General features: G+C 43.6%; 1 protein-coding gene across 1 annotated transcript in view; it reads right to left on the bottom strand.

The window, feature by feature from the left end:
• The window catches only part of LOC147727647 (N-acetylneuraminate-9-phosphate synthase-like), a 188,955-nt gene that overhangs the window by 160,387 nt on the left and 14,534 nt on the right, over positions 1–14,034 (bottom strand). The window contains exon 2 of the mRNA XM_086961660.1: positions 469–684. Within this exon, the coding sequence (XP_086817786.1) occupies positions 469–684 (216 nt within the window). The remainder of the gene's footprint in view (positions 1–468; positions 685–14,034) is intronic.

The following is a 14,034-nucleotide window of genomic DNA, read 5'->3' as shown; positions in this document are numbered from 1 at the left end:
GCATTACTGGAGTTGTATCTGAAGCTTGACACAACTCCAGCAATGTTCTTACGCCTGCCATGCGGCAGGCGTAAGGTTTTGATTCATTGGCGTCCTAGAAGTGGTGCAGCAAAATGTCATACATTATGCTGCGCCACTCCTACGACCCTTTCTTGCGGGGGTACACCCACCCTGCATACATTATACCTGGGGTAGGTATAATGCAGCAGAGGGGTTTACGATGTGACTCATCTACCTAGATGCATCACTTCGTAGATATGGCGCAACATGGCACATTTTTTACGTCACTGGTGCGTCACAAAAAGTGACGCAGAATTGGTGCAAAAGTGACACAGGGGCTCATAAATATCCCCCTTAGAATGCAGCCAGATTCTGTCACAGACAGGAACCTTACTCCAGTAGGCCTTTTCAGAAAGATTGTCACGTAGAATTCAGTGATAGCATGCAAATACAATCTCAATAACTCACCTCATCCATTCCAGAAGCTGTGAAGTAAATCCCAATCTCATTGGCATATTTCTGCAGCTCCCTGTACTGATCATGGCTGAACTCTAGGTGACGCTTGTGATCTCCATATGTCTTCCCCCAAGAGTGTTTGGATGTGTATGGTCTCTCCAAGGCCTTTTTTATGAACCTGTGTTCAAGCTCACTCTTCTGGAACTTGGCACAGTCTGCACCACAATCCTGAAAAAAAATGTAATACTCCAATTACATAAGGTTTCATTCAAAAGCGTTAATACACGTCTTAAAATGTCCTCTTGATAGAGATTCCTGTCCTTGACAATGCCACAAATACGTCCCTTCACGTTTCAAACCTTTGGTTTTAAAGAGATGCTGACAAAGGAATTTCAACTCCTATGAAAGAAGCAGAATTCTTGTCTGTGCCCCAGTACACAGGAAATAAATAATTATAATAAAGACACAGAGGCAAATATGCTTCCCAATCGTGCAACTTTTTCATGGCAGGCAGGGTTAGATTAGCCACTACAGAGTCCAGCAGCACTTAGGTAAGGACTGCAAGACAAGTGAAGTGGGTGAACCAGCACCATCAAACAATGTCTTTTCTTCCTGAGCTACATCAAATTAGAAGATGTGGAGAACGAGAAAGAAACTCATCCACGAGAAAACAGTGGAGATGATTGGAGATAAAATTAGAAAACATATACACATGTAGTAATAGGGAACTAGGGCAAAAAAGCATATTTTATAAGATTCTGTGGTGGAATAATATTCGCCACCGTGTCTTTAATAACATAAGGGATTACCTTTAATGATCGAGTTAGGAAAATCTGCTTTTTATGAATAATCTGCAATTTTCTAAATGTTATGTTGGAAAGATTAAATGTACATATTTTTCCATAGCACTCCCTATGCTTTTAAATTCTACAAAGGTAGATTTTTATACTATTCATGATTTTCTAATTGTTGTTGGATGCGTGGATGAAGCCAAAATCCTAATTTGCCAAGCCTCCAACATTTATAGACATCATAAAAGTCACCACTTTCTCAACATACAGGCGGCTTGTAATGTGCCACACTTCTTCACTGACATAGCAGCACATTTTAAACACACATGACTTACATTTTTCATCACTGTGCATTATATAACTAGAAAGTTTGGAAGGCTACATGTTTAGTTATAGTACGTAGGTCTTTGATTTAGATTACTTAATTACATATTTGTAAATATAAATTTACTACTACAGTGCACATTCCTTATGTCTATGGGATGGTGACGCCTAGACTCTGCCATCTGTCTATGCTGCCAATTGGTGCCACTCCAGTCATGGGCCCTTTGAAGTGGGCCTATGACAGTTGCAAGAACACAAGGAGGACCAATTTCCGGTACCCATTGCTGCGACAACCTATTATTAATGAATTCAATTAATCAAATTCGTACTCAATCCTTTGTTATTTCTCATTTTTATCCAATATATTTTGTCTAGTTTGTTCTTCAATCCATTGTACTCCATATTTACTCTTTCACTCTTAACTTTTCCAAAATAAACACAGGAAATTCACTGTTTCCAATGCCATTGATTTTATTGGAAACCCAATGCATTTCGGGTACAACCCTTCTTCAGGGGTTTCTACAATGCAAAAAGAACACAACATATTTAATAGCCATGTTCCAGCAAGCTCAAAACCATAAAGATTCATAAAAATTCAACTTTACATTTTCAAACAAACCATTGGTGCAATAAAGTGCGCTCGTTTCACCTATAACTCAATTGTGAATCTCCCTTCTCCCTGTCTCGACGTGAGGACTTTAAAACCCCTCTTTTATCTAAACATCCTGTACTATATGCATATTGCTGCCTCCCACACTTTTCTTAAGCCCTATTTTTTCTGTCACGTTACACCAAACAGAATAAAACTTAGCCAAGCAGTTACCCCAGCATCTGAAACATTTCTCTTTTAAACTTTCATTTTCACGTTAGGGAGCTGTTTTCCCTTTCCCACTCCTCTCGTGAACAAAGCAGCAAAACATCAACCAGCCCGTGCTAGCAGTTGTTCATTTTAAATCAGTGCCCTTCACCTGTGATGTCACGTGGTGTAAAACTCACTCTAAACTCAGCACTGGATTGCTAGCATACCGTAATCCACATTATTATTGTGCTTAATTAACCAGAATGCAACTGCTAATATTACAGAACGATTTCGACAAGTACATTTCCCTCGACAAATGAACCTGTGTCATCTAGTGCAGTAACAGAGTTAAAAATGATAATCTAACCAACGGTTCCCGTATTTTGTGCTTTAAATCAAATCATTGTTCATGAGTCATTTTATCCATAAAAATCTGACCGGGAAACAGGTATCCTGCGTCCAAAATACTCATGCTCATGAAAATTGCTCATTGTACTCTCTGGGCTTCGTTTCGGGTGCTGTCTCTCCATTAGGGCAGAGTTCAATTCATGAAAAAACAGTATAGGTGAGACGCACACCTATTTAACACGTTATTTTAACCAATGCGCTCTCGTGCGTTGTACTCAATTGTTTTAGACTCTGTCGGTGTGCTGGCATCTCGGCGCTCTGCCCATTTTGCGCTGCAACATAGTAAGAACACAAGGCGGACCAATTTCCGGTACCCATTGCCGCGACAACCTATTATTAATGAATTCAATGAATCAAATTCGTACTCAATCCTTTGTTATTTCTCATTTTTATCCAATATATTTCGTCTAGTTTGTTCTTCAATCCATTGTACTCATCTCCATATCTACTCTTTCACTCTTAACTTTTCCAAAATAAACACAGGAAATTCACTGTTTCCAATGCCATTGATTTTATTTATTTATTTATATGACAGTTGCAGCAGAACCAACACATCTCCCTTGCTGTGAGATGCACCCCCAAGCAGAACCAGTGCATATCCTTAGCTGAGCAGTGCATCCCGAGCAGAACAGATGCATCACCACAGCTGCATGGACTGAACCCATCGCAAAAAACTTGCATCGCCATCACCTCTCTCATCTTGGTACCAATGCATTGCCTTTTTTAAATCCACAAACAGCAAGTGAGAGGAGATACAAATGTGTTCAGAAGCAAAAATGTCTGTGAGAGAATGAACATTTGGTTTTTACAAAGAGAGGTGTTTGGAAATGGCCTTTTATGCAGGGTCCCCCCAAACCTTTTGCCTACCTCCTCCCGGTTTTTAGGTCTCGCTGAGCCAGCCCATGAGCTGCTCGGAGAGACATTTAGTAGGGGAGTTTTGAAAGTGCTGCTGGCTGGCCTAGAGCTTGAACCACCAGCTTTCCATGCCATCTGTCTTTCCTCTCACTTGCTCCCTGCCTCTGCCCTTCCCCCCTCCTCTCTCACTTTTCTCTCGCTTCCATGCCTCCTCCGACGATCCACACTAGCTGCGCTTAGATAACAACAGCAACCTCGCTAATACTTTCAATGATTGCCAACGTAGAGCTACACAACCACACACACACAACCACACATACACACACAACCACACACACAACCACAAACACAACCACAACCACACCCACAACCACACACACATCCACACCCACAACCACACACAACCACACACAACCACACAAAACCACACACACAACCACACACACACAACCACACCCACAACTACACCCACAACCACACAAAACCACACACACAACCACACAAACCAACAACTACACCCACAACCACACACAAAACCATACACACAAACACACACACACTCAACCACACACAAAACCACAACCACACCCACAACCACACACAACTGAAGAATCAGAAGGAGATAAAGTCATTCAGTGAAAAATTAGAAGAAACATTTGATTTATTAGCGGCTAGGACCACAGCCCTAGAAACAACAGTCACAGATCTGAAAACCGTGGCTCTACAACACACAATGAAAATTAATAATCTAAGGGAACGCGGGCAGGGCTTTCAGGAGAAAATAGAATATATTGAAAACTCTCAGAGAAAAAACAATCTTCGCCTTTTGAAAATCCCGGAAGGGTCCGAAGGGAGCAATATTAAAGAATTTATAGCTAAACTCATCAAACAAGCAACTGCAATAGAGCCCTCCGAGCAAGAACTTATCAGGGACATACAAGGAGTTCATAGTGACCTGCTTAGATTAAATCCAAACAAAACCAGACTGAGGAAGATTTTGATACATTTCTTAACTTACACCTTAAAGGACGATATTCTTAATAGGGCTCTAAAAAGCAGCTCCTTAACTGCTGAGGGGATCACCTTTCAGATCAGGTCAGACATCTTCTCAATAACAACATCTAGACAGTGGGAGCTAGGGAAACGTTTGGACCCCTTCAGACAGGTGGGCACAACAACACAATTGAAATTCCCTGCATCCTTAAAAGTAATGTACAATAATAAAATGAGGGTCTTCAAGAGAGTGGAGAAGACAGAAGCCTACTTACAATTGATTCCTGAAGCAGGTTGAGGGGTAAAAGTGGGGTAATGTCTCTCCTCCATTTGCTTTTTTTTTTCTTGTCATCCTAATCTTTATTCTTTCTTTATCCGCCTACCCTGTCTGTCATGTCATGCAGTGTACTCAAGAAAAAAAAAGAAATGACATATATAGAATCTAATACACACCGTCCGGATACCGGGAGGGGAGCCTCAAGGCCAGAGTGGGGCCATAGGAAAAATAAGGGGGGTTCTCCAGGGGAGCACTAGGGAGGGTCAATGGAGGGTGGTGGCCACTGGTTGGGAAGCATATGGGAAAAAAAGAAAAGTATATATCCGATTCGCCAAATTAGTTCATTTAAAGTAACATACTTTGTATCTAGACAACAATGTCACAAGCTAGATCAGTTCAGGATATATACTTGAGGGTGTTAACGTGGAATCTAAATGGTTTGAGGGTAAAACATAGAAGGGAGAGAATATTTCAATATCTTAAAGATGCCCCGGAGCAAATTTTTATCCTACAAGAGACCCATCTTACAGAAAAAGAGTTGAGGGAGTTTTGTAACAGGGAAAAGTGGATACAGGATATAGTATGCACCACTCAGCAAGTAACTATAAGGGGGTTACTCTTTTGGTTAAAACCAATGCAGCTCTAGTAGTGAGGTGAGGAATCTGGGAGTCACCTTTGACAATCAGCTGAACTTCATGGCTCATGCCAATAAGGTAGCGTCCACGGCCCATTTTAAACTTAGAATAATTAGGAAAATCTTGCCTTTTCTGCCTGACACAGCCGCCAAGACCCTGGTCACGTCATTGGTTCTAAGTTCACTAGACTACTGCAACGGACTCTTTCTGAATGTACAATCTAGAGTCACAAAGAAGTTGCAGATGGTCCAAAATGCGGCAGCACGCTTGCTGTCCAAAAAACCAAAATTCGCACCCATCTCAGATACTCTAAGGTCCTACCACTGGTTGTCCATTCAAAACAGGATAAAGTTTAAAGCGATGTGCATAATTTACAAAGTAATGCAGGATCAGGGGCCTCGCTTCCTTAAAGATCACCTAATACCCTACAGTCCGGCTAGAAAGCTACGATCCTCAGCACTTAACCAATTAGTGGTCCCACGTACCAGAACTGTGACTTGGGGTGACCGCCGTTTCCTAGTTGCGGCCCCCAAGATCTGGAACACCTTACCATATCACATTAAAACCAGTCCATCGCTCCTACAGTTTAGGAAAAAGCTGAAGACGTGGTTATTTAACCAATAAAAGTAGCACACCAGCCGCATCCTTACCTCTAGGGAATGACATTACTGCAGTCCAGCGCCGAGACACCCAAGGGTAATTGTTCGCGCTTTATAAATGTCAGAAAATAAATAAATAAATAAATAAATAGTGGAAGACTCTAAGGTGGATAATAAGGGCAGGTGGACCATAGCGAAGATTAGATACCATACTTATAACTTTACGGTTGCTGGATATTATGGGCCAAACCTGGACGATACGGCCCCTCTAACAGAGCTGCTGGAAGAATTGTTAGTCTTTAAAGATCCGTTAATCTTGGCTCAAGACTTCAATGTGGTTTTAGATCCCTTAAACGATAAAACTTATAAGGACAGATCCCCACATAATTGTAAAATGAGATCTCTCTTACTAAATGCAATACACCAAATGAGTTGGTCGGATGTATGGAGGAAAAAATGGGGATCTTAAAAGGGATACACTTTCCATAATAAGAAGCTGGGCCATAAATCCAGACTAGATTTTTTCTTGATTGCTGAAGAATTAGTGAGCGCTCTGGTGCATGTCAAGCTCTTAGGGGGGCAACTGTCAGATCATTCGGCTGTCTCTTTAGCTTTAAAGCTGTCTAAGGAACCGGGCACTAAAAGATGGACCTTGGACCGAACTATTTTGCTGGACGAGGAAGTGGTAAACAAGCTATTAGACGAGTCGGAGAGGTTCTTTGAGATGAATCTAGGAACCTCGTCTATTAAACTTGTTTGGGACTTTTACATAGCCTACCTCAGGGGGATAATCACTGCTAAAAAAATCTATGAGACAAAATAACTTTAGGGCCACAATAGCCGAATTTGAGGAAACAATTTGTGTGCTAGAATATGATCTTTTAGCTCAGAACCAGTTGTCCAAGGCAGACATTCAGACGGAGCTCTCTGCTCGTAAATTACAACTAGCAGAGGTATTGGATGATAGAGGTAGAAAACGGTGAAAGGCTAGCACTCTCGCACATTTTGAATATGGGGAATCTAGAGGGAAGCTCCTAGCCTGCAAGACTAAAAAGGAGCAAAGTAGGAACAGGATTAAAGGAGTTCTGTCTGGAACTTTGGGTGAGATCTCAGAGAATACTAGCGATATTGAGGAAGCTTTTTTTAAACATTTTGAGCAGGTATATAAGGAAGATTTATCTCCACAAGACAGCTTGATACAAGAATGGCTTAGGCAATATGCTCTGCTGAGAATTGAGGATGAGGCATCCGACAATTTAAACCGAAACATCAGCCTAAATGAGGGGGCCACTGCAACAGAGTCGGGCAAGAGAGGCAAAGCGCCTGGCCCAGATGGGCTGCCAGCCGAATTATATAAGGTTTTAGCACCAGTTATTGTCCCCGTGATCCAAAGGTTATTTTCTTTCATCTTTGAGGAGGGAGGGAAAATACCCTCGTCATGGAATGAGGCAACTGTGGTCCTTATCCTTAAGCCATTTAAACCACCAGGGCAATGTGACTCCTACAGGCCAATCTCTCTGCTTAATCTTAACTATAAAATCTTTGCCAAGATTTTAGCAGAGAGATTGAATGGAGTAGTAGGGAATCTATTACATTGCAATCAGAAGAGGTTCATCAAAGGACGCAGCATACAAGACCTGACTCATACATTAGTGGGCGCTATAGATCTAGCAACTCTGTATAAATTGCCAATGGCCTTTATCACACTTGACGCCACTAAGGCGTTCGATCCAGTAAATTGGGCCTATTTAGCGCGAGTATTGGAAAGATGCAATTTGGGTGAGAACTTCTGTAGAGGTATTTCATCCTTCTACTACCACCCCATAGCTGGAGTATTGGTAAATGGAAACCTCTCTGCACCATTAGCCATTAAAAAAGGGACGAGGCAGGGATGTCCCCTCTCACCTCTACTTTATAATCTATCTGTCGAGCAGTTGGCGGAGAAAATAAGGCAGGATATGAATATTCCCCCTTTAAATTTAGAAATTGGGAAAAAAAGTATCTCTCCTTGCCGACGACATGATGATCTATACCTCTGACCCAATACGAGCAAATCCATTAATTTATAGCGCAGCCTCACAGTTTGGGCAGATCTCTGGCTATGAGATTAATCAGGCGAAGTCAGAGTGCATGGTTTGGAACATAAATGCTCATTTCTCCATCGTGAAATGGGAGATAAGGTATTTGGGAATCCAAATCACACAGGGCATCCAACAGATGACGGACCGAAATTTGGATAAGATAGATAAAGAAATTGCAGACTCCTTAAAGGGCTAGTCGCTCCTTCCCCCTACGCTAATAGGAAGAGTTAACATTGTGAAAATGATGCTCCTGCCTAAATTAAAATTCGTATTTCAGAATATTCCTTTAGCATTTAAGGAAGAGAAGCTAAGAAAAATTCAAGCTAAAATGTATTCGTTTGTTTGGGCTTCAAAGGGTATAAGGATCTCCTGGAAGAAACTGCAGAAAAAAAAGCAAAGGGGACCTATGAGCCCCAGATTTGAAGTTGTATGCCTGGACACTATTACTTAAGGCAGGAAAAATGCTTTTGGACCAGCCTGATGGATCAGAGGTGGGCGTAATGTTTAAGGAAATGTTACGAGAGATCAAAAGAGGAAACCAATGTTTTCTGTACAAGTTTGGAGACCCGCGTTTTTTCAAAAAGGTTCTTCTAAAGCTGCTGAAAGATATGGCTTTCACCTGGGCAAGGATAAGGAAAGCTCTAAACATCGGATACTACAGTGCTCTGGCTCCTATCTAGGACTCACCGGGGTCTCCAGAGTGGACTAAGGTTGCCCTTTCAAAACCATTGCTGGATGCAGATATAAAGTATTGGTCCCAGCTAATGCCTGAGGGTTTATTGATACCACGGGACGCAGTTACCATTGTGACAGAGAAGAATTTATCTAAGTTCAAATATCTTCAAATCAATAGTTGGAGCCAGGGTGTGGGCTCAGTGGTCGGAGTAACAAATGATCTGGAGAAAATGCTGCAGGGAAAGAGCAGCAAGGTAAAGACAGCAACTTTGTACTGGACTATCTTGGAAGTCGAAGACGGAAATTTCATTTTGCCTGCTCAGCTCTCGGGAGATCACTTGCCGGAAAAGGACACAGAAGAGCTATGGCAAGTATCTTATGATTTACTACATACTACAGTAACTCCTGCCAATTTATAAAAGAAATCATTTGTTTTCTCTTCACAGAGTGTATTGGTCCCCAACTAAGCTTTCAAAATTTTCAAAAGGTGCTACTCCCGGCTGCCCAGCAGGAAAAAGCGGATGACCTCCATATGTTTTTAAGGTGCCCTGTCTTACATAACTTCTGGGGTGCGGTCTGTCAAGGTATGGAAGGCATGTTTAATTTTGAAATTCAGGTGAGCGTAATTTTAATTATCTTTGGCATTTTTCCAAACTATGAGTTTCTTCCTCGAGATGTCAACAAACTCTCGCTATATTTGATCATACTTGTTCGAAGAGAAATTTGCAAAACTTGGCTAAAAGATACTGCACAATCCTACTTAGATTGGATAAATGCAATTAAATATACAATGAATCTAGATAGGACAAACTGGAAAGGAAAAAATGCATTTTTGGCTGCCCTGCATCGCCTGGCTGGATAAGCTGAGACAGAAATGACCAAGTTTTGTCCAATGATTATGCCTTTTTGCAGTTTAATTTTACCCGCTGGATCAGTCCCATGGCTGATAAGTTAGAAGAACTGAACTGACCATGTCAGAGGGTATCTGCGCAAAGTGCATCCATTAAGATCTTCAGAGTCCACGATAGGTGAAGGTATACACCTGTCGGATAGAGGGTTGCACGGACAAAGTGGACTCTGGATATATCTTTGGCATATGAGGACAAAAAAAACCACACCCAAAACCACACAAAAACACAAAAATTCCCACACAACCACACACACAACCACAGCCACACACACACATAACCACACACACACAGAACCACACACAACCACAGCCACACCCACATTCACACCCACAACCACACACAACCACATAAAACCACACACACAACCACACACACACACACACAACCACACAACCACATACAACCACACACACAACCACACACACACAACCACACACAACCACACATACCCAACCACAACCACACAAACAACCTCAAACACAAAGAACCACAACCACACACACAACCACAACCATACAAACCCACACACACAACCACACACCCACAACCACACATAACCACACACACTCCACAATCACAAAAACAAAACCACACACAACCACAATCACACACACAAACACATACACACAACCACACACACAACCATACCCACAACCACACACCACTACAACCGAACAAAACCACACACACAACCACACACACACACACACACAACCACACACACAACCACATCCACAACCACACCCACAAACACACACAAAACCACACCCACAACCACACACAACCACGCACAATCACACACAACCACACACACAACCACTAACAACCAAATAAACCACAAAAACACATGCACAACCACACACACATGCACACACACACAAGCACACAACCACACACACAACCACACACACATACAATCCACACACAACCACACACACCCACACATCCACACACACAACCACACACACAACCACATACTCAACCACACACACACACCACACACAACCACACACACAACCACAGCTACAACAATAAACAACTACAGCCACAACCACACACAACCACACACAAGCACAACCACACAAAACCACACACACAACCACACACACAACCACCCACACCCACAACCACACACACAATCACACCCACAACCACACACAACCCCTCAAAATCACACACAACCAAACACACAACCACACACAAAACCACACACACACACAACCACACAAAACCACACACACTGCACACACACAACCACACACACACCCACAACCACACACACAACCACACCAACAACCACACACACAACCACACACACAATCACACCCACAACCACACAAAATCACACACAACCACACACACAACCACACACACAATCACGCACACACAACCACACAAAACCACACACAACCACACACATCCACAAGCACAAGCACAACCACACACCCCCACAAACACACACACACACACAATGACACACGCAACCACAATCACACCCACAACCACACACACAACCACAGCTACAACAATAAACAACTACAGCCACAACCACACACAACCACACACAAGCACAACCACACAAAACCACACACACAACCACACACACAACCACCCACACCCACAACCACACACACAATCACACCCACAACCACACACAACCCCTCAAAATCACACACAACCAAACACACAACCACACACAAAACCACACACACAGAAGCACACACACACACAACCACACAAAACCACACACACTGCACACACACAACCACACACACACCCACAACCACACACACAACCACACCAACAACCACACACACAACCACACACACAATCACACCCACAACCACACAAAATCACACACAACCACACACACAACCACACACACAATCACGCACACACAACCACACAAAACCACACACAACCACACACATCCACAAGCACAACCACAACCACACACCCCCACAAACACACACACACACACAATGACACACGCAACCACAATCACACCCACAACCACATGCACAACCACACCCACAACCACACACAACCGCACAAAATCACACACAACCACACACAGCCACACCAACACACACACACACACATACAACCACACACACAGAACCGCATGCACCCACACACACCCACAAAACCACACACACAACCACACACAACCAACCACAACCAACCACACACAACTACACACAACCAGCCGCAACCACACACACAACCACAACCGCACACAAACCACAACCACACACATAACCACACACCCAACCACACAACCACACACACAACCACACCCACAACCACACTTACACACACAACCATACACCCACAACCACACCCACAAACACACACAACCGCACACAATGAACCACACACACACACAACCACACCAACAACCACACACACAACCACACACACAATCACACCCACAACCACACAAAATCACACCCAACCACACACACAACCACACCCACATCCACACACATACAACCACACACGACCACACACACACAACCACACAAAATAACACACAACTACACACATCCACAAGCACAAACACAACCACACATCCCCACAACCACACACACAACCACTATCACACCCACAACCACACGCACAACAACACCCACAACCACACACAACCACACAAAATCACACACAGCCACACCAACACACACACATACAACCACACACACAGAACCCCATGCACCCACAAAACCACACACACAACCACACACAAGCAACCACAACCAACCACACACAACCACACACAACCAACTAAAACCACACACACAACCACAACTGAACACAAACCACAACCACACATAACCACACACTCAACCACCCAACCACACACACAACCACACCGACAACCACACCTACACACACAACGATACACCCACAACCATACCCACAAAGACACACAACCAACTACACACACACCCACATACATCCAACCACACACACACACAACCACACACCCAGGCACACAACCACACACACAATGACACCCACAAACACAACCACACCCACACCCACACCCAACCACACACACACAACCACACACACAACTGCAACCACACACACACACAACCACAACCACCCACACAACCACACAACCATACAGACAAACACACCCAAACCCACACACACAACCACACACACACCCACACCCAAAACCACACTCCAACAAACACACTTAAGTACACACAACAACACACAGAACCAACCACAACCACATACAATCACTACCACTCACACAACCACAACCACACACACACACACAACTTCACACACACACACCCACAACCACACACACACACAACCACAACCACACAAACCACGCGCAACCACACACACAACCACAACCACTCACTACCACAAACAACCACACACACACACAACCACACACACACACACAACCACACACACAACCACAACTACACATAACCACAATGACACACACAAGAACATACACACACACAACCACACACCTGACACATACACACATCACCACACACATGCACACAACCACACACATACACACAACCACACACATGCAACCAAACACACAGAACCACAACCATACATACAACCAAACACAACCACACACACAACTGCACACACACACAACTACACACACAACCCCAACCAAACACAACCACACACATACACATACAAACAACCACACACACACACACACAACCACACCCACAACCACACACAACCAACCACACACACACAACCACACATATATACACAACCACAACCACACACACAACCACACATAACCACACACACAACCCCACACACATACCCAACCACACATACCCACACACACAACCACACACACACCACACACAACCACACCCACAACCACAACCAGACCCACAACCACACTCACAACCACACACAACCACACACCCAGGCACACAACCACACACACAACCACACCCACAAACACAACCACACCCTCAACCACACACCCACAACCACACACCCATAACCACACACAACCAAACACACACACAACCACAACCACACAACCACACACACAACCACACACACACAACCACAACCAGCCACACAACCATACATACAACCACACCCACAGACACAACCACACCCACAACCACACCCACAATCACACACCTACAACCACACACAACCACACACACAACCAGAGGTTGTGTCTTAGGAGAAGGGCAGTGGCACTCGCATGGC

The sequence above is a fragment of the Lissotriton vulgaris genome, chromosome 3_1 (genome assembly GCF_964263255.1).
Source record: "Lissotriton vulgaris chromosome 3_1, aLisVul1.2, whole genome shotgun sequence".
NCBI classification, from domain to species: domain Eukaryota; kingdom Metazoa; phylum Chordata; class Amphibia; order Caudata; family Salamandridae; genus Lissotriton; species Lissotriton vulgaris.
This window is presented reverse-complemented; position numbering and strand designations above follow the sequence as displayed.